The following is a 25,720-nucleotide window of genomic DNA, read 5'->3' as shown; positions in this document are numbered from 1 at the left end:
CGTCTGATTCTAAGTGTGGATAAACCACATAAAATAGAAAAATCACCTAAGGTCGTGTACTGCCCTACCCCGTGTGCACTCCCATGTGTAACCTGTCTGCCGCCTTTGGTCCCAATAACCTTCGCCATATGTGCATAGGTCTATAATCAAGTATCCAATGGTGGTCTTATGCCGCACTACTCTGTTCAAGGCAACCCCATGTTGTTTTCTACCCTGCTTTGGAAGGACCATTGTAAGTGATCTGTCACATAACCTGCCAGATGTCCCAGGCGATTGGCATCTTCAGACTTTGCCTCCAGGGCCTATAAGTATGTGTCCCATAAACCTCCCTCTGATCATCCCCTTTTAGTTGTTTGTAAGCATGTCAAGGTGTCACCTTCTTCATCCTCCCACCGTCTCAAATCTCTCAGCTATGTTTGCACATATGTGGACATGGGGGTTAGCTCCATAACATGGATATTCGTTGGTTAAGTAAAAGCAGTGTCAGAACTTTGAACGTAGGTACATTTTGGTCCGTTTAGACATGGGCACTATACCTGGGAGATCTCCTATGTGATCTAGTTCCAGCGACTTTTTGATGATCTCCTCAAGATCATATAGTGCTGCCTTCCAGATGTACTCAATCGTAGGGCATTTCCACACCATGCGGTAAAAACCTGCTTCCTCCACATTGGCATCGCGGGCAGCTAGAGTTGGCACCTACAAACGTGTGCCATGCACTTTGAGGTAAAATATGTTGTCTGGAGGTAATGACATTTTTGTATATTTTAATCTGGCATTTCAAGACACTTGTTTTACTGGCTACAAGGCTGCTGACTAGTGTTTGCCAGTGGGCTGCCAACACATCTTTCCCACTTTTTTTGAGTAGCACAGAGTATGGGTAAATGTTGAGCTAGCACTGCGGCATATAGTGCTGTAACTGCTTTTCTTCCCAGACCAAGAGTCAGTAACAGCCACAACATGCCCGAGGTATCTGGCTCGGTTGGATGTGTAGACCACAGCTGTCCCAGTGTATGTGGCAATGCATTATATGTAAGAAAATATATACTTCTGCCATCTAGAGTTGGGCTCAGAGTGTTACAAGTTGTTTTTCTTCGAAGAAGTGTTTTCGAGTCACGTGATTGAGTGGTGACTCCTCTTCAGTTCCATTGTGCATGGGCATCGACTCCATGTTAGATTGTTTTCCTGCAGAGGGTAAGGTAGGAGTGATAGAGTATAAAGAAAAGAGATGTCAATGCTAATGAATATATATATATATATATATATATATATGGAACATGCCATGAACAGATGTACACTGGGTAAGTGACATTTTCCGTTCGATGGCATGTGTAGCTGTAGATACACATGCTGTGCATAGACTACAAAGCAGTCGGTCCTCCCATAAAAGCAGTGGTTAGCCTGTAGGAGTTGAAGTTGTTTGAAATAATGTTCTGAGTACAGCTTGCCCTACTGTGGCTTGCTGTGTTGCTAAAACATCTACACAATAGTGTTTAGTGAATGTATGTAGCTGCTTTGCATATTTCAGCCATTGGTATATTTCCTAAAAAAGCTATTGTAGCACCTTTCTACCTTGTGGAATGTGCTTTAGGAGTAACTAAGAGTTGCCTTTTGGCTTTAACATAGCATGTTTTGATGCATCTTACTATCCATCTTGCTAATCCTTGTTTTGAAATGGGGTTACCTGTATGAGGTTTTTGAAAGGCTACAAACAGCTGTTTAGTTTTTCTGAATGGTTTTGTTCTATCTATATAGTACATTAGTGTTCTTTTAATGTCTAATGTATGTAGAGCTCTTTCTGCCACAGAATCTGGCTGTGGGAAGAAGACGGTAGTTCCACTGCTTGAATGAAATGAAAAGGTGATACTACTTTTGGAAGAAATTTGGGGTTAGTTCGTAGTACAACTTTATGTTTGTGTACTTGTATGAATGGTTCTTCAATTGTGAAAGCTTGAATCTCACTGACTCTTCGCAACGATGTAATTGCGACTAGGGAAGCAACCTTCCATGTTAAGAATTGCATGAGTGCATAGGTTCAAATGGTGGGCCCATAAGTCACATAAGCACTATGTTTAGATTCCAAGAAGGAACTGGAGATGTCCTGGGTGGAATGATGCATTTTAAGCCTTCCATGAAGGCTTTAATAACAGGAACTCTAAATAAAGATCTGTGCTGTATATTTTGTAAATATGCTGAAATTGCAGTAAGATGTATTTTTATGGAAGAGAATGCTAAATTTGATTTTTGAAAATGAAGTAAATAGCATATAATATCTTGTATTGATGCTGCAAGAGGGGCAATCTGTTTAGATTGACAGTAATAAACAAATAGTTTCCATTTGTTAGCATAGCACTGTCTAGTAGTGGGTTTTCTTGCTTGCTTAATCACTTCCATATATTATGATGGTAGTTGTAAATACCCAAACTCTATGACCTCAGGAGCCAAATCGCCAGATTGAGTGTGTTGGGATTTGGGTGTCTGATCTGCCCTTTGTTTTGTGTCAACAGGTCTGGTCTGTTTGGGAGTTTGGAGTGTGGTACTACTGATAGGTCTAATAATATTGTGTACCACGGTTGACAGGCCCATGTTGGTGCTATGAGTATCATATTGAGTGTGTTTTGACACAAATTGTTGACTACAAATGGAATGAGTGGGAGAGGTGGGAAAACGTAAGCAAATGTCCCTGACCAATTGATCCATAAAGCACTGCCCTTGGATAGGGGATGTGGGTGTCTGTATGTGAAGCTTTGGCATTTTGCGTTTTCGCTTGTGGCGAACAGATCTATTTCTGGTGTTCCCCATTGTTCAAAGTATTTTTGAAGTACTTGAGGGTGAATCTCCCACTCGTGTGTTTGTGGATGATTTCTGCTGAGAACATCTGCGAGTTGGTTGTGTATCCCTGGAATGTATTATGCTACCAGGTGAATTTGGTTGTGTATTGCCCATTTCCAAATATGAGCTAGGAGGGAGTGTTGGGACGAATATGTTCCTCGTTGCTTGTTTAGGTAATACATGGTGGTCATGTTGTCTGTTTTGATCAGGACATTCTTCTGAGTGAGGAGAGGCTGAAAAGCTTTGAGTGCTAGGAAGACAGCTAACAACTCTAAGTGATTTATGTGTAGCTGTTTGTGTTGGGCATCCCATTGTCCTTAGATGTTGTGATTTTTGGGGTGAGCTCCCCAGCCAATCATTGATGGATCTGTTGTAATTATGGTCTAAGGCACAGGGTCTTGAAATGGCCACCCTTTGTTTAGATTTGTGGAATTCCACCACTAAAGGGACATGTATGTTTCGCGGTCCATCAACACTAGATCTTGAAGTTGACCGTGTGCCTGTGACCATTGTTGTGCAAGGCACTGTTGTAAGGGCCGCATGTTTAGTCATGCATTTGGAACAATTGCAATACATGATGCCATCATCCGTAACATTTTCATGACAAATCTGACAGTGTAGTGTTGACCTGTCTGTATCTTTGCGATTATATTTTGGAATGCTTGTATTCTTTGTATATTTGGGCTTGCTAGCGTTTTTTGAGTATTTAGTATTGCACCTAAATACTGTTGTGTTTGCACAGGTTGTAGTTGCGACTTCCGGTAATTTATTGAGAACCCTGGCGTGTGCAGGGTTTGTATTACATAATGCGCATGGTTTTGACACTGCGTATGACTGTTTGATTTTATTAGCCAATCGTCTAGATATGGAAAGACATGTACATGTTGTCGTCTTAGGTAGGCTGCGACTACCGCTAGGCACTTTGTGAATACCCTTGGAGCTGTTGTTATTCCGAAGGGTAACACTTTGAACTGATAGTGCTTTTCTTGAATGACAAACCTGAGATATTTTCTGTGTGCTGGATGGATGGGTATATGAAAATACGCATCCTTAAGGTCTAATGTTGCCATGAAATCATGTTTTTGAAGTAGTGGGATAACATCCTGGAGCGTTACCATGTGAAAGTGTTCTGACAGGATGTAAAGGTTGAGGGTCCTGAGATCTAATATTGGTCTTAGGGTGCCATCCTTTTTGGGAATGAGGAAGTATAGTGAGTAAACTCCCATCCCTTTTTGATTTTGTGGCACGGGTTCTATTGCTTGTTTGAGTAATAGAGATTTGACTTCTTCCTGTAACAGACTGATGTGTTCTGTGGATAATTTGTGTGGTTTTGGTGGAATGATTGGGGGAGTTTGTATCAATTCTAGGCAATAACCATTGCGGATAATTGATAGTACCCAATTGTCTGTGGTAATGTTTTGCCAATTGGTCTGGAACTTCTGTAGTCTTCCTCCCACAAGGGAGATGGGGAGTGGAAGGGGATGCAACAAGTCACTGTTTTGTGTGCTGTGAGGTTTGATGTTTCCCTCTACTCCTGAGATACTGTCCTCTATATGTGCCCTTAAAACCACCTCGTTGGTATTGAGGTTGGTAGGCTGGTTTTGCCTGCGATGTGGATGCCTCTGCTGTTTGAGCTCTAAATCATCTCTAAACTGAGGTTTCCGAAGGGATCCCCTGTATGGTGTGGTGTATAGTGCACCCATAGCTTTTGCGGTGTCTGAATCCTCACGCAATTTTTTAATTGCAGTGTCCACTTCTGGGCCAAAAAGTTGTTTTTTTATTGAATGGCATATTCAATACCGCTTGATGGATTTCAGGTTTGAAACCAGAGGACCTGAGCCATGCATGCCTCTTTATTGTTACAGGAGTGTTGACACTCCTGGCCGCTGTGTCTGCTGTGTCTAGGGCAGACCTAATCTGGTTAATGGTGATGGCTTGCCCTTCCTCTACTAGTTGCTGTGTCCTTTTCTGATGTTCCTTGGGGACATGCTGAATTATGTCTTGCATCTCATCCCAATGGGCCCTGTCGTATCTCGCCAACGACTCTAAGTTGGCTATTCTCCATTGATTGGCTGCCTGGGATGCAACTCTCTTCCCTGCAGCATCAAATTTCCTACTCACTTTGTCCGGTGGGGGTGCATCACCAGATGACCGAGTTTGCCCTCTTTCTGGCAGCGCTTATTACTAATGAGTCTGGAGGGAGTTGTTGAGTTATGTAGACAGGATCAGAGGGAGGTGGCTTGTATTTCTTCTCTATTCTGGGAATAATTGTTCTTACTTTAACTGGCTCGCTAAAAATTTGATCAGCGTGTTTTAGCATGCCGGAGAGCATAGGGAGTGGCTGATATGTGGAATGTGTGGACGAGTGTGTATTAAACAAAAAATCACCTCCAACGGTTAAGTGTGCATGGTGACACTGTGGTATGCTGCCGCCCTAGCTTGATTGTACCCTGTACTATCCTCAGGTGGTGAAGGATTAGAGGGATAGCAGTCTGGGTCATTGTCTGGAATGGGATCTGGATCATAAAGATCCCATGGGTCTACATTGTCTTGTTGCGAGTCAATCGAATGTGATGGTGACTACATTGGTGTAAGACTGATAGGAGGATAGATATGCAGGTGTGGAGAGTGAGAAGGAGATTGAGGAGGAGAAAATTGAGGAGGAGGTGGTCTCTTCTTTGGCCTTAGCACTTTAGCTGGAGGCTGTGTAGTGTCCAATTACTCCTGAAAGGCTCATTTCCTCTTAGGTTTTAGAGAAGGTGCTGTTAGGGTTCTGACGGTTTCTTTGTGAATATGAATCCTGGTTGCCTTTTGCCCATTACTTCAAGTATTGGCTGTACTTGAGAGTTCTCTTCAGAGGTTTTGTGGCTTTCTTTGAGTGTTTTAGAAACTCTGTGCTCCTGGGTATAACCTGCTCTTTTTGGCTCCGAAGGTGGCTTTTTCGGTATCAAAAAAGATGGTGTAGAATATGTTCTCAGCTTCGAAAGGGATTTCCAAATTTTTGACTCTGAAAAATTGTGTTTGCTCGAGTAGGATACGGAGCCTTTTGTCGACTCCGATGGTTTCGGAGGAGTGTACTTTTTTGGTGCCGAGCTGGCAGTTTGGCCACCGGATGTCTTCTTTCGGGTCGAGCCATGGCCTTCAGGCAGTGGCATACCCAAGGCCTTATGTTTCGGTCTTTGTGATGGTACAGGGGCAGGCGTACTCATGTATTGTCCTGCCGTGACCGGTCTGTCTTCCTCGGATTCATGGTCGGAATCGGAACCTCGAACAGAGACTGCTGTCTGCATGATCTCTTCCTCTTCGATATGGAGATGTTCAGAGCTTTTGGACGCCTTCTCGAGCCTTCGTGCTCTTCTGTCTTGAAGTGTCTTTTTAGATCGGAAGGATCAGCAGGCCTCGCAATTTTCTTCCTGATGATCTGGAGAAAGGCAAAGATTACAGACATCGCGTGGCACCAAGGACCGAACCGGAATGGAGTCTGATCCATGAGGCTTTCACGCAGTCGGCCCGATCAGGCCCAAGTTGGACGCGCGCGCCCTGTAGGGCGAGTAGAGATGTCTTTTCTGACAGTACTGGTGTGTCGATAGAGGATGTAAACCCGATCGATACGATACCGAAGGAGACACGTCCGAACCAGACAGCGGAAAGAAAACAATCTAACATGGAGTCGATGCCCATGCGCAATGGAACCGAAGAGGACGAGTCACTCGATCCCGTGACTCAAAAAACACTTCTTCAAAGAAAAACAACTTGTAACACTCCGAGCCCAACACTAGATGGCAGAAGTATATGCACAGCATGTGTATCTGCAGCTACACATTCCATCGAACACATTATATATATATATATGTTAGGACCCAGATATTTTCTTACATACAATGCATTGCCACATACACTGGGACAGCTGTGGTCTACACATCCAACTGAGCCAGATACCTCGGGCATGTTGTGGCTGTTACTGACTCTTGGTCTGGGAAGAAAAGCAGTTACATCACTAATATGCCGCAGTGCTAGCTCAACATTTACCCATACTCTGTGCTACTCGAAAAAAGTGGGACAAATGTGTTAGCAGCCCACTGGCAAACACTAGTCAGCAGCCTTGTAGCCAGTAAAACAAGTGTCTTAAAATGCCAGATTAAAATATACAAAAATGTCATTACCTCCAGACAACATATTTTACCTCAAAGTGCATGGCACACGTTTGTAGGTGCCAACTCTAGCTGCCCGCAATGCCATGTGGAGGAAGCAGGTTTTTACCGCATGGTGTGGAAATGCCCTACGATTGGGTACATCTGGAAGGCAGCACTATATGATCTTGAGGAGATCATCAAAAAGCCGCTGGAACTAGATCACATAGGAGATCTCCCAGGTATAGTGCCCAAGTCTAAACGGACCAAAATGTACCTACCTTCATAGTTCTGACACTGCTGTTACTTAACCAACAAATATCCATGTTATGGAGCTAACCCCCATGCCCACAGATGTGCAAACTTAGCTGAGAGATTTGAGACGGTGGGAGGATGAAGGTGACACCTTGACATGGTTACAAACAACTAAAAGGAGATGATCAGAGGGAGGTTTATGGGACACATACTTATTGGCCCTGGAGGCAAAGTCTGAAGATGCCAATCGCCTGGGACATCTGGCAGGTTATGTGACAGATCAATTACAATGGTCCTTCCAAAGCAGGGTAGAAAACAACATGGGGTTGCCTTGAACAGAGTAGTGCAGCATAAGACCACCATAGGATACATGATTATAGACCTATGCACATATGGCGAAGGTTATTGGGACCGAAGGGGGCAAACAGGTTACACATGGGAGTGCACACGGGGTAGGGCGGTACAAGACCTTAGGTGATTTTTCTATTTTATGTGGTTTATCCATACTTAGAATCAGACGGAATGTGTTACACAATGGTTATCAGTGATGACTTGACGGGGAGGAGGGTCCCCTCTTATGTGAATCATGATTAATAAATAGGTTGTGCTGTTGAATGATTAAGAATAGTGTGTAGAGAATCACCAAACTAGTTGAGGATACCTATTTGTTACCCAATCAGCAGCGAATGGGAGTAATGTGGGGTGTGCCCTATCAGGCAGCAATGTATGCTGGGCTATAAATGGGTGCCTTTGACTGTTCATGTCATAAAACCTGATGGAAATTGGTATATTGCGCTAAGTAATGGAAAAGATTATGTACTGTGAATAAATAGCAATTAAAACAAGCATTTGCAAAGCAATATCTCTCACATTTGCTTGAGTTAGAACTACTGGCTTTGTAAATGGCATATCTGGACTTTTCTTGCCACATAAATTGGTCAACTGTGCAGCATAATTTTGTCCTCTCTAATTCATAATTCCAGTGGCCCTGCATATAACTAAAGCACTTCCATTTATCTTCTTCCTCTATCTGCAGTAAAAAAAATGAATATATTGCCATTGTTATTCCTATTTATATTATTATTATTATTTCCGTTTTGGTCTAGGACCACCAGACGTTGAGTAGAGTGCAAAAATGTTTGTTTCCGAGTGCGGCGAATATTGTAGCATCTTGATTTTAATGCTTAGATTAGCCCCTAGAGGGCACCACAAGGTAGACTTGTGAAATGCAAAATGAAATTTAAGTTACTGACTTTCTGGTTTTATTCCGGTAGACAGTCAAGTTAAACAGCACTAGACAAGTACAAAATTAATAAAGTGCTAACAAATAATGACATTTCTTCCTGTTAATAAAAAGCCGGGCAGTAAGATATTTAAATTGTTTAACGTGACTGCCATGTTCAGGGATTTACCCATCGTGGATGCACTGCAACATGATGAACATATCTTTTTAAATATCTGGTTAGTGCAGGTATTAGTAATGCTGCAGCGCAGTGGCAGTGAGATTTTCAGTATCTGCTGTTCTTCGGCTCCCTTGTGCCAGTCACACTGCTCACAGTGTGCTTTATGTCGGGGTTAAATTTTTCAACCGCTGCCCAGTAAAACCATTGAGAGAGGCTGCCCTCGCGTGTCCTGTCACCTGGTGTACTGCGTTCTAGAAGGCTGCTTGTATGATCACATCACCATTTCAGGGGGAATAAAATTTGGCTATGCAATGTTTACCGTGATTTCAAGGGCCGGTGGAACAGCAGACCTACTCGCGGGGCTTCATAGACTGTGGCAAAGTCTGCTGGCTGTCCTAGCTCCTGAAAGGCCATTCCGAGCCTCGGAAATGGCTTCAGCTGCTGTATGTTACACGGATCTAAGACTGCTTAATCAAAGCTACAAATTATTAGTCGAAAAGCCAAATGTATAAAATACTCGTTAGAGGAGTGGCAATGTTTTTAACAGTACAGCGCTCTCCTGACACATTCTACACGAAACCTAACCCAGGATTAGGGAAAAACAGGGAAGAGCAGTTCAAAAACCACTGTGAACAATTTGGGACCACGAAGTTTCGTACCCACGGTGATGGCACGGTGAGTGGCCTAGGTTTCCATCTCTCCTTGTACTGCAGCCAAAGACTGCTCACACATGAAGAGCGGGGGGAACAATTACATTACAGAGCAAATCAATTAATCTATGGGGTAGTTTCTGGAAAACTGGCTTCTAAAGCACAATGGCGGAAACGAGGTTGCAATGCGTCCAGACAGATAGACTGGCTCCACGCACTAGCGAGCAAGCGCAGGGGCCTCTGCTGGATAATAATCCGCCATGGTCGGGCTGCACAGGGGAAACTAATTTACCTCATCTCCTGGCCGGCATTTTTGGATGCCCGGACTAGGATAGTAGAAAGTTGTGTAAACGATGCAGTGTGTGAAAATTTAAAACGAGAATGCACAACGCCATTTGAAAAGAACAGCAAAAACATAGAATTGTTTATCAAAAGCACAGTACGAAGAAAAATAACTAGCAGCAGCCTTTAAATTATTCACTGTACAAAAAAACAAAGTGGTGCCTGCCGTGTTTGCAAGTTTAGCCCACGCTTCTCCAAATGCATTTATATCACAGGCACCAGAGTATCTTCACACTTCGATGCCATCAAGTATGAATGAAGCTCGTTAGTGTACTCCGGGGATGGTCTCATGCTCGCACACTGTAGCCTTTAAAGATTGTGTATCCCACCAGGCCAAAGTCATCACAAAAATCAAGTAATCGGCCACTGGTGCTTGATAAAACCACATGCTCTGAGAGAGAGCACAGCAGAAGCCGTTATCCGTTCAAAAATATTAGGTTTGTGTACAAACCATTCCGGACAATTTGAGGCAGCAAATATGCGCCCTGACTGTATAGGCGCTGCTCCTTTATCAGCAAGTAAATCAACTCTTTGACTCTCTTGGACTCTCTTGGACGTTGGTTTTGCACATAGTATTGCTGCACCGATGAATGATATTAAAGAGGAACGAGCGTTCTTCTCACCAAGTACAACAAAATAAAGAGAGCGAGGGTAAGCTGGCCATGGAAACGCCCCCCTATGCTGTTGGTTTTATGTTTGCAGAGTGAGACCTCCTGGCGAACTTGCCTGAGGAAGGATGGCTGCTCTGAAACACACACACACAGTTTAAGACCAGCAGGCCAAAAAAACAAACAAAGAAAGTCCCCTACAGAAGAGATAAACAGGACAAAGCATAATTATACAGTAGTTGGTCCCTGCTCTCAAAGAGAAAAAGGTAGGACAAAAAGGCATGACTGACACTAGCAAGAAAGGATTTGTAAATGACACAAACTATCAAATGAAATAGCTAGAAGCTCACAGAAGTATACTTAAAAGTATAGAAGAGGTCGTACGCTTACGCTCAACCTAAAAAACTGTGGAGGTGCTTGAGAATTATTTTTTTTACCCCAGTGTCCACTCACCTTATCCCCACCCACTGTAAAATCCAGGTGCGATCTATACCCCGCGTCTTCTACACTTCCTATGCCTATGGGAGTTGCACTAAGAATCGTTACTTTCCATCAGTTTCAAAGCAGCGCATGCCTAATGATTTAATGAACTTCATACCAGTGCAGTTTGCCTCGTCAGACCAGTCTCGGCAGTCGTTGTCTCCATCGCACACCCAAGAAGAACGGACACACATTCCTGAGGTGCAGTTAAATTCCTCTTTTCCACATCGATGACTTTCTGCATGCAAAGCAAAGCAATGTTAGGATACAAGGAGTGGTTTCAAATTCACCACAAACTAAACACTTACATTACATGTAACAGTTTTTATCGCCAGTTTAAAAAAAGGTAATCTACTGAAACCAACCTTTAAGCCCACTAGCTAGCACTAGACATGTTAAATTCAGGGTTCTCTCTGAAAACACACTGCAATATGTAAACATTCACTGTCAATATAACTACCTACAGACATTTTAGCCAACTATATATTCCTAAATTCAGCCAAATTCACTTAATTTGTTATTTTAACCAGCCCTAGCATGTTTGAGGGCAAGTTTTGGAAAGTGTGTCTAGATGCAAGTCAACATTTTTGTACGGAGCTCTCAGCACAGATAAACTGATTATCAGTCATAAGCCTAAATCCTGGTCTCTGAATATGGTTAGTCATTGCTACGGCACAGCAAAAGCAACTGTTGCTACGTCATAAGGGAATTGCCGGATTTCCCCATGGTAAGTCGTCGTCCTCCCCCGACTGAGGCTCCAGAGACAGCTGGCGGTCTTTTCCACCTTCTCCAGGCTCTCTCTAGTCTCCACAGACCGAGAAGGTACGGTTATCAGGACACCTGGATTTTATTTTGCGTGTATATGTAGAAACCTGTGGGGTGAGTGACAGATCATCAGGAGAGTTTAAAAAAAATGTTTGATAAGTGGAAGTGGGAGTGTTACAGGTTGCCAGGTATGGTTTTTAAATATTAGGTGGTCATAGGGAATGATAGCAGGACATCAGGTTTAATGCAGGGCAGTGGACGGAAACAGGAGAGACCATTATGTGTATGGCTCCTCCATCCATTCATCCTTTCATCCTTCTCCCTTGTGCACAGCTGGTAAGAGTGGGGGTGGGATGAAATAGAGGCCCAATATTTAACAGACAATTTTAGGCAGGGGGTTTTGCATGACATCACAGACATCTAAATCGTAACTCATGTTGTCTACTTAATGCCACTCAGAAGCAGTCACAAAAACATCGCTGTTACTTACAATTAACCATCTATATTTCTATACATTTTAAGTAGAGATATCTAGGTGGTTTACTGTATACCAGGTATGGCACGTTTTCAGATTATGCAGTCTCTGATTAGTTCACCCGTATTTTAGACTACTGCTAGTATTCAAATTTTACGACGCCAATTACACACTTTGTTGTGAAACGTATTTATTTGTGGTATCAGAACTGAACTGGCCTACAACGCTAAGTCACACCCATGAAGCTCCCAGTTATGGAATCCTGTATATAAGCTGCTGCGGGATTGCAGTGAACAAGGTTTGTTAACCTGGAGGATAATAAAATATATAGTATTATTTCGTTCGTGCAATTAAGATTGCATTTAGGTTGGGGACTGTATGTACTGAACAAGCACGTTTTGTGTGTGATCCTTTGGCACATATTTTCTGTGACTTGCCAGTGGGTTTACTCTTTATAAGGATACCCCATTCGAAGAATGAATGAACTAATCAACTACACTGATTTATAAATTGCTGTAAAGCCCAGAAATGGTGAAGCAGAACAAAGAATCTAGTTATCTCTTGAACAGCCATGTTTCTAGGAATTTTCAAAACGCTGTGAATTCTATTTTCATTTTTAAAACCCATGGAATTTCATCCCACACTATTGATAGCAGACAGGAGGAGGGTCTTCCCACACAAGCGGATCTGCAGACTCTAAATATTTAGGTGTGATCTGAAATCCGTGTAACATGATGGGTCTGAGTGCAATAAACTTTGCATATCTATAAGTAATGGCTTGAGGCTTTTGGATAAGATGGAAAAAGTATGTCTTACGTATCCGACCCAAGGGTTGTAAGTGCCAGCTTTCCCTGAATTACAGCCGAACTACCCAAATACCTTCTTCTGATGCTCCCCAAATATGCACCAGATTGGTATCAGTCAGTGCAAAATTGGACAGTGCAACTTCTAGTAAAGTTCAAGTCGCAAAACCATTTTCACCTTCAGCTCCTAAAAATCTCCACTGAACCACAGAATTCAAGAGTGACTTCAAGACTGTAAGCTTTCAGGACAGTGTTGTACACAGAAGAGGTCAATCGTTTCATAGAAAGTAAAACACTCTTAAATAACACCATCTCTGCAGAAGCTGGGTTATTTAAGATACTCAGTTAAGAAACCTTGACAGGAGGAAAAAGCCATCCTAGTGCAGACATTCATGTTGGCGAAGCAGCACTCCTCCTACATGACCTAAACAGCACCATGGAAACCAATCTATTTTTAAGATACCCTACCTCAATTGGGAAGACACCTTCATTTAATCTCACTACACATTACAGTTAAAGTCAAGAATGACATCGCACTGCTATATGTTTGGTGAAAGTGCTTTTAATTTCAACACCAAAATGCCTCTCACAGAGTGACTTAAATGTCAGAGACTTTTTCTGCACATTTATTTTTGACATCAAAATGCTCATCTTTGTATGGAAGCTTTACACAAGGCTTCAGTGGGCATAGTGTGGTAGTGCTGGGATAAAGTTGGCACACCATCTGTCCCAAAGCTGCGCCTCCGGCTCCTCCCTTAAGTCAGGATCCAGTGCAAGAACTGTTTAGAATTGAAAAGAGGGAGTATTCCCAGGACGCCCAATAACCGTATGATATGAACCAATCTTAAATCACAAACGTATCATGTTAAAATACGGCATTATAAGGGAAACTTAAAATATTTAGTTTTCTTTCAAAGCTAAAGTTATTATGCCAGGTTCACTGCAGCTAAACTGTATCCCTCGCCTGTAGGTGGAAAGGCTAGGGGCAGCAGTACACCGAACAAATAAGCAATTGTGAATGCTAATCAATGGCAACTATGTGAACTGCATGGAAACCATGATTGGTCTTGGACATAAAATGTCAACATATGTTCCAGGGATTCAGGACAAAGGTCTGCAGGAATATGGAAAAAGTGCTCTAGAGAGCAGTAGCATTTCTACTGCGATGTAACAGTGGGAGAAAAGAGTAAACTCCGAGAATAAACAGGACGGCTAGGACCACAGTCTCATAAAAAAATAAGAGGATAAAACTGGCACAGCTTGCAAAGGGAATACAAGTTGAAATGGTCGTTTCAGCTACTCCAGTCTGATAATCTGCAGCTTACGCATTACAGCAACAGTTAACACTGCAGCAATAACTTGTACGCCAGAGATAGATGTGATAAAGGAAACCGGTACACTGTAATGAAAGAAATAAACGTGTCACGATTTCAAAAGCTTTCTAATGAGAGGTTGCCCACAACGCTACATAGAACCAGTGGCAGGTTATTCTAAATACTGGGACCCAAACGTGGAGCCTGTCACAGTCACCATTAGTGAAAACACATCAATTCTATGGTGAACCTTCTCTGTGGGGCCCCCTATGGACAACTCTCACAGGAAAATGGCTCTTGTGCCAAACGCATTTGATTGTCCTCATTTTGAACAAAAGTTTTTTTGAGTAAAAATGTGTCTACATAGGGGAAAAAACAATGAAAAATCACACTCAGGGGAACTCTGCAGTTCCCTGTACTATCATCAACTCTGCAAAGCTTGGAACTAGAGTACTTAATAAAGACAATGGACTTCATTAGATGGCATACAAATTGATCCATTTACAGACAAAAGGCGAACGTTGTTGCTAGGAGGGCGTCAATGTATAGATAAGATGTAATTTTGTGTTTTGTTTTAAGAAATCAAAATTAAACCGCTCTACACTGTATAATATTGTTTGAGTCAATGCTTTACCATAGGGGATAGTCATGATCTACGGTGCTCTACGGTGTAAAATGTGACAATAAAGACTTTGAATGTCTAGAAACGGGCTGTATCTAAAAAGTATGTAGCTCAGCCCCTGCTCATATGATAATCCCAACCCTCATGCATGTGTCAAGACTGCAGTATTCGAAACAAAGAAACAATAAAAACTGATTGGATATATAACTCAATTAACTTACCGCACTGATGTTCATCGCTACCGTCGCCACAATCATCTTCAAGATCACATCGGTACGACATTGGGACACAGGCTCCCGAATCCACACACCTGAACAAACTATCACCATTACAGGTAGTTGTTGCTGGTGTACAAGAAAAAATGTTTCAAAAATTAAATTACTATTTGGCTTCGAAGTGTCAATAATATTACGGAAAAAAATGCAAAATACACAAAAACAAATCACCACAAAAATACGCTACTATCTTCAAACACGTGTGAAAAACTAGCCTTTTTTCTTTATTTAGTTAAATGAACAAATGACTTACCTTTGGTAACACATTTTCTGGTGAATATTCTAACTGCAGATGTCTCACCTGCAGAATCCAGAAGCTTTTCACAACAATAATCCAGCACTCTGCACAGCTCCACGTTCATTTGTATCACTTCTGAATTGACTGAGTGGAGTCAACCATGTACCCCATGTCAGTTTCTTGCTTGACTGTTTCCACAACTTAAGAAGCAGAGCAGAACACAATTGTCGGTTTCAGTGTGCAGATCTCTAACTTGGATCTGTTTTATAAGTCAAAAAGAGGCACTGAACAGGGCTGAAGGGCAGTGAGGAATCTCCAGTTAGAAAGTGTATCCACATGAAAAATCATTACCAAAGTTGGGTAACTTGTTCTTCTGATGGATATTTCTATCCCTATATTCCTAACCTTTAGAGCAGACACTAAATAAGTACACCCCAAAGGTATGGGGTCTGTGGTGTGGAAGAGGCAAAGTGTCCTTCCCATCAGACCTGGTTGTCAAGGTACTAGTGCGCACCAATGCCCTCATCCCAGCCTGGCACATGACAAGGCAAGGGACCCCACAAGCCAACGCATTTGCAGCCTTAGCCTTGGTGGAAGGGGTTCTCATCCTGCTGAGGCTGCTTGTTAGCAAGTGCATAGCAGATGTTAATGGAGAGGACTATCCGCATTCACAGAGGTCTTTTCTGCACAGCGTTCCCATTCTTTGACCTAAAGAACCCAGCAAAAAAATGATCATCCATCGGATGGTCCTTGGCACACTCAATGCAAAAGCCTAAAGCTCTTTTGGGGTCCAGCTGATGGAGTCTCTCTTTTTCGAGGGATAAGGGGGGCAAAGAACGTTGGGATTTATGGATTGCCCAGGAGTCACACATTTTGGCATGAAAGCTGCATGAGACCTCAACACCAGTCTGTACAGGAAAAAAGGTGGCATGGGGCCGTTGCACCAGCAGTATCTGAAGTTCAGTCACACAATAAGCTGAAGTGATCGGAATGAAGAAGAAAGTCTTTAGAGTCAGAAGATGCAAACATCAGCTGTGCAAGAGCTCGAAGAGCATACTCATGAGGAACATCAAGACCAAATTAAGGTCCAATGTGACATCACAAATGGATTGGAAGGGAACATGTGTATCAAACCTTTAATAAACTGCAGCCCAGCAGGTGTTGATTTCAACAAGAACGGTTGATCTGGTCAAACAAAATGGAAGAAATGGCTGACAAACTTAAATAGTCACCACTGTAAGGCCTTACAAGGCCAAAGACAATACTAACAAAGTATGCATTGGTTTGGCTTGTTAAGGATCTCTCTTACGGACTTTAAACCAGGCTATAAATCTGTCCCAGTGCCCAGCATAAACGGATTGCATGGAACGGTGGCTACCAGCAAGGATGACATACACAACTTTCACTGTCAGATCAAAATTAAATCAACAGCTGCTGCTTAACCTCCACACATGGTGGTGTAGATTTTACAGGGTAGGGTGAGGAACACTGCCCTGCTGCTGCAAAAGAAGATTTTTCTGTAGTGGTAGCCTAAAGAGAGGGCAGATGCTGTCGCTCAGAAGCTCCACGTACCACGCTCGCCTGCTCCAATCCAGATCCACTAAGATGACTTGGGCCAAGTAGTTTTGGTGGCAGGAAAGGCAGGGGTGGGAAGGAGTACAGGAGACCTGTGTCCATTCCAGTCAGAATGTGCCTTAAAAAAAGCCTCTTTGCAGAATTTTCAAAGTGAAAAAATGTTGATACTTTGTATTCTCAATGGTGGCAAAAGACCTAGCGAGAGTTCTCTCCCTTGCTAGAAGATGCCCTGTGTTACCTCAGGATGTAGACACCATTTGGGTTCTGCCAAGTGCTGATGGCTGAGCTCGTCTACCTAGGCATTCAAGAATCCTGTTAGGTAGTCTGCGACCAGCGAAATGCTCTGACACTCCAGCCAACTAAGGAAGAATAAAGTCTCCTCACACAGGACCCCAGTCAGCCCTGCTTGTTGCAGTACCAAACGGTGGTGGCGTTGTCCTTGAGAACCTGCACCAGCCTCCATTTGATGAGCAGTAGGACGGCCTTCAATGTCGGACAAACAGCCCACAACGCCAACAGACTGATACAGAGACAGGTTTTTGCAAGAAATTTGAGTCTTCTGAACTCCACCGCTTCCACATGGCCTCCTCAACCCAGTATTCAAGCATCAGTGTCTACCGCCAGCTTTGGCTGGGGGATGAAGAGGGGCCTTGACTCTGAACTGTAGTCCATCAGCCACCACTGCAGATCATATACAGTTTCCACTGAAATCTGAATATCATCTGCAGGTTTCCTTGGTGGTGGGCCCACTGGAACGTGAGATTACATTGCAGAGCCTGCATATGCCACCTGACATACTCAAAGATACTGCAGGCAAATAAAAGACCAAGATGCCTCAGAGCTGCTCATGTGGTGATCCAGGATCACGGCTATAAAACATTAGAATCCGAATGTCCTGCACTCAGAGGAAAGACCTGAACTGCACTGTACACAAGACAGCTCCTGTGAAGGGAAGCCTCTGGGAAGGAATCAGATGTACCTTCAGCTCATTAATAGACAAATCCAATTAAGTCAGGAGGTTTACAGCTATTTGGAGGGGGACTACACAGGCAGTGGTTACATTGATGTAGTGAAAGACTGCCCATCTTCAGATGTTGGAGATTTCAGAGACCACTGCCATCCCTTTGGTGACCACCCAAGGGGCAGAGACGCTGTAAGTACGGTGGAGGTCTGTTCCTCTTACTATACTTTTTAGCTCTTATGTATTTTCTTTTTAGTATTAAATCATTACCATATTCATTGCACATCGAGTTTGGTGTTTTTTATCTGCATTATTTATTATTGGTGCCTAACTATTTTAGTGACGCTCCTTTCGCTTTACTCACAGTAAGGGGCATGTTACCTGTGCCGCATGACTGCCAGACGACTCTTTTTGGGAGAAGGGCCTGTTAGAGCTCTTCCCGGTTTGTGGCAGCAGTGCCATCTTTGAGGTACGGGACGGGTGGGCGGTCTAGTTGCTGCATCTGAGGGCGCGGCCTGATCACTAATCGGCATTTAAGACTGGGCCCAGGCTTTCTGAAGCAGAATATCAAACCCACACACCTCAAAAGTTTTCCAGACAGGAGCTTTTAGATATTTTATCTAGGAAAACCTGAGGGATGTGATCATGCTGATCCCAACTGGATTAAGGGATGGAGGTGTGGGATATGCAATTGGGAACCTAAAATGGTGGGCAACAGAAACTGCCCAGTGGCTAAACCACAAGCTCAGAATCTGCAACTGAAGCCAGGAGATAAGACCCCACAATACATCAAATATGGCCTGATTAACGCTCGCTCATTAAGCAAACATTGTGTAGAATTTAGGGATATGATCGAAGCCTTCAATTTAGACTGCATTGTTATCACAGAAACATGGGCTAGAGAGAACTCTTACCAGGATCTTCTTGCTGCCTCCCTCCCACCCCCGATTACTTGTTTTCCAGGCTTGGCAGGGCTGGGAAGAAGGGAAGGGGTTCTGGCATTAATCTTCCGGAATAATTTGTATTGTACACTCAAACCCATCAAGGTCAGCCCGGCCGTCTGCGAAGGGGGCTATTTTAAGATAAGACGACAATATTCCATACTTTGAGGGCTTATTAATTTACCGCCCTCCAGGCCCAAAAAACACCTTTCTCTCTTCTTGGCCTGCTCTGATTGAACCTATTTCCATGGCCCCCAAGGCACTAATATTGGCAGACTTTAAAATTCATCTTGAGAACACAAAGGACTTCAGGAGAGTTTCTAGATCTGATGGCTAATCTTGACTGGGATGGAACAGGCACATCCTTTGCACATTATGCAGGACATACGCTAGATGCTATTTTTATTCATCCTGATCATTTTTGTAGACTAGATAACACTCCCATGGATTGGACAGATAACGATTAGGTGGCAGTCAAGGCTGCATACACATTGGCCTCCACTAATGTCCCTCCAACCCTTAAATTCTCTAGACAATGGCAAAAGATTGAGGAGCAGAGCCTGGCCAGTGCCCTTAGGGGTGGTTGGGATCAGGCAAGTGAAACCATCACCTCAGAGCAGGAGTGATTTGAGCAGGGTGTCAGAGGGGCCATATGGGCCTGGGAGGCCCATATCCTCCCTATGGTATTCGGAGGAACTAAAAAAACTTAGAGATTATACAGACACAAGTAAAGGAAATGGAGGTTCCACCAGAACCCTGAGGAGAGAGTCAAGTTAAGGGCTCTGCTCGAGAATCATAAATCAGCAATTAAAAAAGCTAAATCAGATTTCTTTACCCGCAAAGTTAAAGAAGCGGACCATGGGCCTAGAGAACTTTTTTAAGGTGGTCTGCACCCTAACTTCCCCTCCCTCCTCCCCAGCGCGGGACTTTTGTCAAAGTGTGGCTGATTAAATTAAGTATAAAATTATTCAGCTTCACGCTAACTTCAAGCAGCCCCCCATGAAGCTGAGAGGAGAAGATCAAGGGACCGCTCTGGTCCCAGATTCTGGACCAAAGCTTACCGGTTTCTCACCCTTACAGGTGTTCAAAATTAAAGAATTATTGGGGGGTGAGTAAAATCAGGGTCGCCAATGGACCCTTGCCCTTCCAACATCTTAAAATGAGTTCCTGATCTGGTTTCGACTGCCCTTGAACCGGTCTATCAAGAAATTCTGACAGACAGATGCTTTCCATCTCAACACAGGTTCTGCAAAAACCACAGTAAGTAATCCGCTCTGGTCTCCTCTGCGGATATAATTCGGAGGAGAGTAGATCGGGGGAAGGTGATATACTAAAGTCTTTCCTGATGGATAGGTCGATCATGGTCAGCTGTGGAGATAAAGGGCTCTTCCGTTCCAACTCCCCTGTGGGGTTCCACAGGGATCCTCACTTAGCCCCACCTTGTTTAATTTGTATGTGGCCCCATTAGCCACACTTGTTTGCTCATTTGGATTTTAAGTGATGTCTTATGCCGGTGATACCCAGCTGATTATACCGGTCAACCAGAACTGGGAGGAGGTGGCAGATAGATTTCACACATGCATGAGTGACATTAACAATTGGATGAGCAATAACTGGTTGAAAATGAATGGAGAGAAGATGGAAATTCTCCTCTTCGGTCTGGACACCAATATATGGAGCTCTCAATGGTAGCCAAAGTCTTGTAATAAATGCCCAGTTCCAAGTTCCTTGGTAAGAAACCTCGGAGTTTTATTTGACAGGACTCTCTCCTTCGAGCTTCAAACTAATCGAACTGTCAAATGCTGCTACTGGTGCTTGAAAATGTTAAAGAAAATTTTCCCCTTTCTTCAAAAAGAACTCAAATTGTGGTGACTTTAGCACTAGTTATTTCTAAATTGACAATTGCAATGCGCTGATGCTTATTATCAAGAAGGTCTCTCTCAACAGACTGCAGTTGATTCAGAATGCTGTGGCTCGCTTAGTTTTGGATCTTCCGAGTTTTTCCATCGGTCAGCAGTAGCCTAAGACAGTTGCATTGGCTACTGGTGGAAAAAAAGATTACGTTTAAAACACTGTGCCTTACTTACAAGGCTCTTCATCAAGAAGGCTGTAATTATCTCAGCTCGGCCCTACGGCCGTACCGGCCAGGACATGAGCTCAGATCTTCTGCTCTGGAGCTCGTATGTATCCCTCACTGCCGCAGGGCTAGATGGGGGGACAAAGCCTTCTCAGTTATAGCGGCAAGACTCTGGAATTAGCTACCATTTTCTATCCAGATGGAGGAGACTTATTTTCCCTTCCAGAAGCAGCTTAAAACTTGGTTATTTTAAGGCTAGGGTAGGTCTTCCTTTTTCTTCTTGGCCCCACCTTGCCACTTTTCCTTTTGATAAAATTGGCATCTGGCCTCTTTCTTTACTCTTTTAAGGGCACCCTCTGACTTACCGCTAACCCTTCGCGCTTCGATGCTATGGCCGGAATGCGCTCTATAAATACACTACAATACAATAAAATACAGTGGTGAGGCTGAAATGGATCAGATCAAACTGAAAATGTTCCTGACCTACCTTAAATGGCAGGTAACATCTGTGGGACTGCAGGATGGGTATATGAAAATAGGCATCCTGCAGGGGCAAGGATATCATCCAGTCGCACAGGGCAGACAGAATCTGGGGCAGCATGAGCATTTTAAACTTGTCCTTCCGCAAGAAGGCATTAGGAGGGCAAAGATCAAAATGGGCTGCAAGCCTCTATCCTGCTCCAAGGGTAAGGAAATAGTGAAAGTAACACATTTCACTAATTCTGAGTCTAGCACCCTCTCGATGGCTCACACCTCTTGCATTAGAAATAAAAGGTACTCCTCCGAGAGTCACTGGTGTGGGAAGAAGGTTCAGGGCAGAAAGAAAGGGTAGGTCATATCCGTGCCAAACAATTTGGAGGACCCATCTGCGGATGTAATGGATCACCAGCCTGGGAGAAAGTGCTGGATCCTGCCTCCCACAGGGTGACTGTGTGCTGCTAATAGCAAGGTAAAGCAGCTTGGAGGCTGTTGCAGCAGGTAAAGGGGACTGGGAGGACTGGTGCCACTGGTGACCGCACTTTTCCTATCCCTGGCTTAAAATGGCATTAGGTGACAGTGACATGGGTTGGACAGACTGGCGTTGCCTATGAGTTGGGTATAGAGTAGCCTTGAAATTCCCTTTAGTGGTGAGGAAACTGGCAGGGGTCAAGAGGCCCAGGGAGTGTGCCATGTTGCGCTTACCTTGAAATATCCCAAGGCAGAACCAGCTTCCTCACCGAACAGGTGGGAGCCATCAAAAGGTGTATCCATAAGAAAAGCATGTATTTTTCCAGAAAAAACTTGTGGAATGTGTCCACGCATGGCAACAAAGTATTAACACTAGTGCCAACACACCATCCCAGAAAATGCATAGTGCATAGAGGTCAACATATTTAGAAAGCAAAAGGAAATACTGTGCTTAAATGTGATTGAGTGCAGTATATGTTTGGGGTAGTAAAATGAAGGAGATGCAAGGAAGTGCATTCAGGGGAGAGTGAAAAGACGGTGCTGAACAGGAAAGAGAGGAGGGGCTTCCATATCTAACAAAGCACACATAACTGAAGGCCCTACTCCTTCCACAGGCCTCAGTGATATTTAATTCACAGTCTCACAATTTCATAATTTAAATATTTCCAATGTTAATTATTTATAACTAATCTTTGTTGGTACTCATTTATCTTAAACAGCTAACAACCACTGACAAAGTCAACTGTACTAACAGATTTTAAGTGTGTGTCAGTTGTTGTGTTATATTTCTGGATGCAAAGACATCTCAGAAAGAAACCAAAATACATGCCAGGTGGCACAATATGGTATTCACAGAAATGTATTTTGCATGTTCCCTTTTAGAGAGCTCCCACTTATTTCATCCCACTTAAACACATTTCTGTTTGACAGATTGCAGCCAGCGGCTGTGGGTTGTTCCTGATGCCGGATTAGAGATATTTCTTCCAAAGCTGATGTACAATTTGTACATTAAAGGGTGAACATATTAATGCAGTAAGATATGGGGCTATTTTAATGTGTTTACTATTTCAAGACTATACATGCCCACTGCTTTATAAACCTTGCTTTCTCACTAAATTTATTTCCTTTCAAATGCACCATTTCCCAATCTTTTTTCAAATTGTTTTTTGGGCCCCCACTGGACCCCACGTTTGCCCATTAAGCTAGCTCGCTTCACTCGCTACATAAAAGTCATACCCAGATGTTTACACCCCACCACTTTCAAATGTTACCAGCCACCACTGGTAACCTCAATAGGCTTGACTGACATATGGTTTGCCTGGCACCCTAGGGTTCAGGGATATTCCTCCCTATTGGCCATAGCCCTATGCTGAGACTGAACAATTTTTTTATGCAGATAGCCGATGTCCATGCAGTGATGCTCCTGCTGCGAATATCAGATTATTCACCTGTCCTATTATGCCTGGCTTGGCCGGGTGGTTCAGAGATGGGTACAGTTGCCTTAGCCCTTGGTGGCTCCTAAATGACAACTGAGTCCCCAGTCAGATATAACTTATCTGACTACTTTACACACTGCACCCTCAGTAGCATCATCCAAGACCCTACAGAGAACATTCTAGGCAGTGATTAAAAGCAGTGGCATATCCAACAACCACTCAAGCAACAATCAGTGGCAAACGATATCACGTTGGAGACTAAGGTGAAGGAACTGAAGCACCAGACTTCTCCAGACAGGAGGCCTGGTATGGCAGCTAATCTCCATCCAACAGCAGAACAGAGACTTGTCACTGGACACAACAAAATACACCTATATGGCTACTCACAGCTGAATATATACGACTTAGGGGATAGATCTGGGTGGTTTATGTACTTGTTTGCAACTCAAGAGTATAGTTCCGCATCTCTGCCCAACGCAGGGCACAATGGTATACAATGCCAGCGACACTGCTAATGCATTTGCTAAATGTTATAGATCCTTATACGCTTGTTGCCACCCATCAAAAGTTGAGTGACTCAGAACCTTGATCGAGGATCTCTTAGTCTGGGCCCTGGGCACTGATGCTCGAGATGAGTTGGACTCCTCATTAACAGCTGAGGAGTTATCTGAAGCTGTGACTGTCAATGCAGTCTACTAAGACTCCCAGGCTAAACAGAACCAAATTAATTATTTAAAACATTTTCTTCACTTGCACACCGTTTCCTTCTGTCAATGTTCAACAAAGCTAAACAGAAGGGTCACCCCCAAACAAGGCAACTGTCCCAAGCTTCCATCGTTTCATAGGCTTAAATCCCACATTAATTCAGAGGCAAATATTTTGGCCAAGATGCTGGCATACCGCCATCTGAGGGGCTTTTACACATTTAGTACATCGCAACCTGAGTGGTTTTATGCTTGAGTGAGGGAAGAGGCACAGTCTGTGAAGCCTGCACTTGGCAATGGTACTAGAAGTGGAGATCTATTGAGACCATGAGCATTGGCTCTTAAAGACAGGTGAAAGGTATGTGATTCTGCGACTTGGAGGTCCTTGTTTCAAGTAGTGGACAAGATGAACTTTGGGCCCTACTGTACCAAGTGTCATGATGCTTTACAATGTCACGTAGGCTTAGGGTAAGACTGACTGAGTGCTGTCTAAGTGCTTTGTAACTGAGCGGGGCACGAGGCAAAGGTGTCCATTGTTACCCTGCTCTTTGCCCTGGTGATAGAGCGCCTAGCTGAACTGGTAAGAAAAGACGCACACTATGGGAATTTTCAATAACTGATATATTGACGATCACATGTCTTTACATGCAGATGATGTTTTTATCTTTATTCAAGACCCATCAAAACGTATGACAGCCTACTCTACATCATTTGGGTGTTTGTAGAAACAACATGTCTGGTTGTTATGCCTGAATGCATTTGCAAACCGCACATAATTGCTATGACCATGTTTAAAAATCAACAAAGGGATACCGGAAAAACATATCTGACTGTTAATCAGCATATATAGGCTTTGGTCCCACTGGTGGAGGGACGGACTGGCAAACCTCTGTGACCAGGCTCTGTGTGCTCTCTGGGTACTTTGAATACTTGGGAATACAAACTATCCCCAGGCCCTGGGAGAGCTCGAGTGTCAGAACTGTTTTGTTTTGCTCGCTAGGATGAGTGCAAACCTTAAGAAAATGGGTCAAGTTACCTCTTTCAATAGTGAGCAGAAATGCTCAGTTTAAGGTAATGATTTTTCCCAAATGGCTCTATGCCCAGCAAAATTACCTATACGTCAAATACAATCCCTGTTCAACAAGCTTAAATTGGAAGAGAGGGCTTTCTGTAGGCTTGACGACAGCCCATAATATCATTCTCCAAATGTAAATTATCAGTTTTTGATGGTGGGATAGTAGCTGCTTACCTCCACTTAAGAATGCTTGCACGTTGATTTGCGTGGACAGCCGTATCTTAAAACATGACATTGCAAATACCTAACCCAAGGGTTTGGAAAAGAGATGGGCCACTGCTTCGCTTCAGAAAGGGAAGTTTACAAGGCTAGGGTCTGTCCTCAAAAGAACTTCAGAATCTGGTGAGCCTGTGTGGGGGGGGCGGGGTGTCTCAAATAGATCATCACTTATATCACACACACAATGTCAAAAAAGCTTTGTCACTAACTTATCATAGCCTGAGGGCATTACCCATTAGCAGAAATGTCCTAGGCTCGCTTCACAACCTAAACTGTGCGGAGGTATTTACATTCAATGTTGATTACCTCTTCAAGTGTCTTTGCTGGGTTTTAATATGCTTCATTAGTGTTTGCTATTTTAATTGTCCTTTCCACCTTATACATTGACTTTTCCTTTTGTCTCCGAGAACTTATGTTGATCATAATGTCCTACTGACTATGGTCTGACTGTTAAAACTAATAAAAAATTTATAAAAATGTAACAGAAGAAACACAATATGGAAACACTAGTTTGCTAAAAGCATGAACTTATATGTATTGTATGTAACTGTCACTTCTCCTTTCATTGTAGCAACAATGCCATGCATGATAGC

The 25,720-nt window shown here is 43.3% G+C and overlaps 1 protein-coding gene across 1 annotated transcript in view; it reads right to left on the bottom strand.

Moving 5' to 3' along the window:
- SORL1 (sortilin related receptor 1) overlaps positions 1–25,720 on the bottom strand; it is a 669,532-nt gene that overhangs the window by 386,299 nt on the left and 257,513 nt on the right. Inside the window, exons 24-25 of the mRNA XM_069225024.1 lie at positions 14,900–15,022; positions 10,819–10,938 (exon numbers count right to left, since the gene is read on the bottom strand). Of these exons, the coding sequence (XP_069081125.1) occupies positions 10,819–10,938; positions 14,900–15,022 (243 nt within the window). The remainder of the gene's footprint in view (positions 1–10,818; positions 10,939–14,899; positions 15,023–25,720) is intronic.

The sequence above is a fragment of the Pleurodeles waltl genome, chromosome 3_1 (genome assembly GCF_031143425.1).
Source record: "Pleurodeles waltl isolate 20211129_DDA chromosome 3_1, aPleWal1.hap1.20221129, whole genome shotgun sequence".
Lineage (NCBI taxonomy): Eukaryota > Metazoa > Chordata > Amphibia > Caudata > Salamandridae > Pleurodeles > Pleurodeles waltl.
This window is presented reverse-complemented; position numbering and strand designations above follow the sequence as displayed.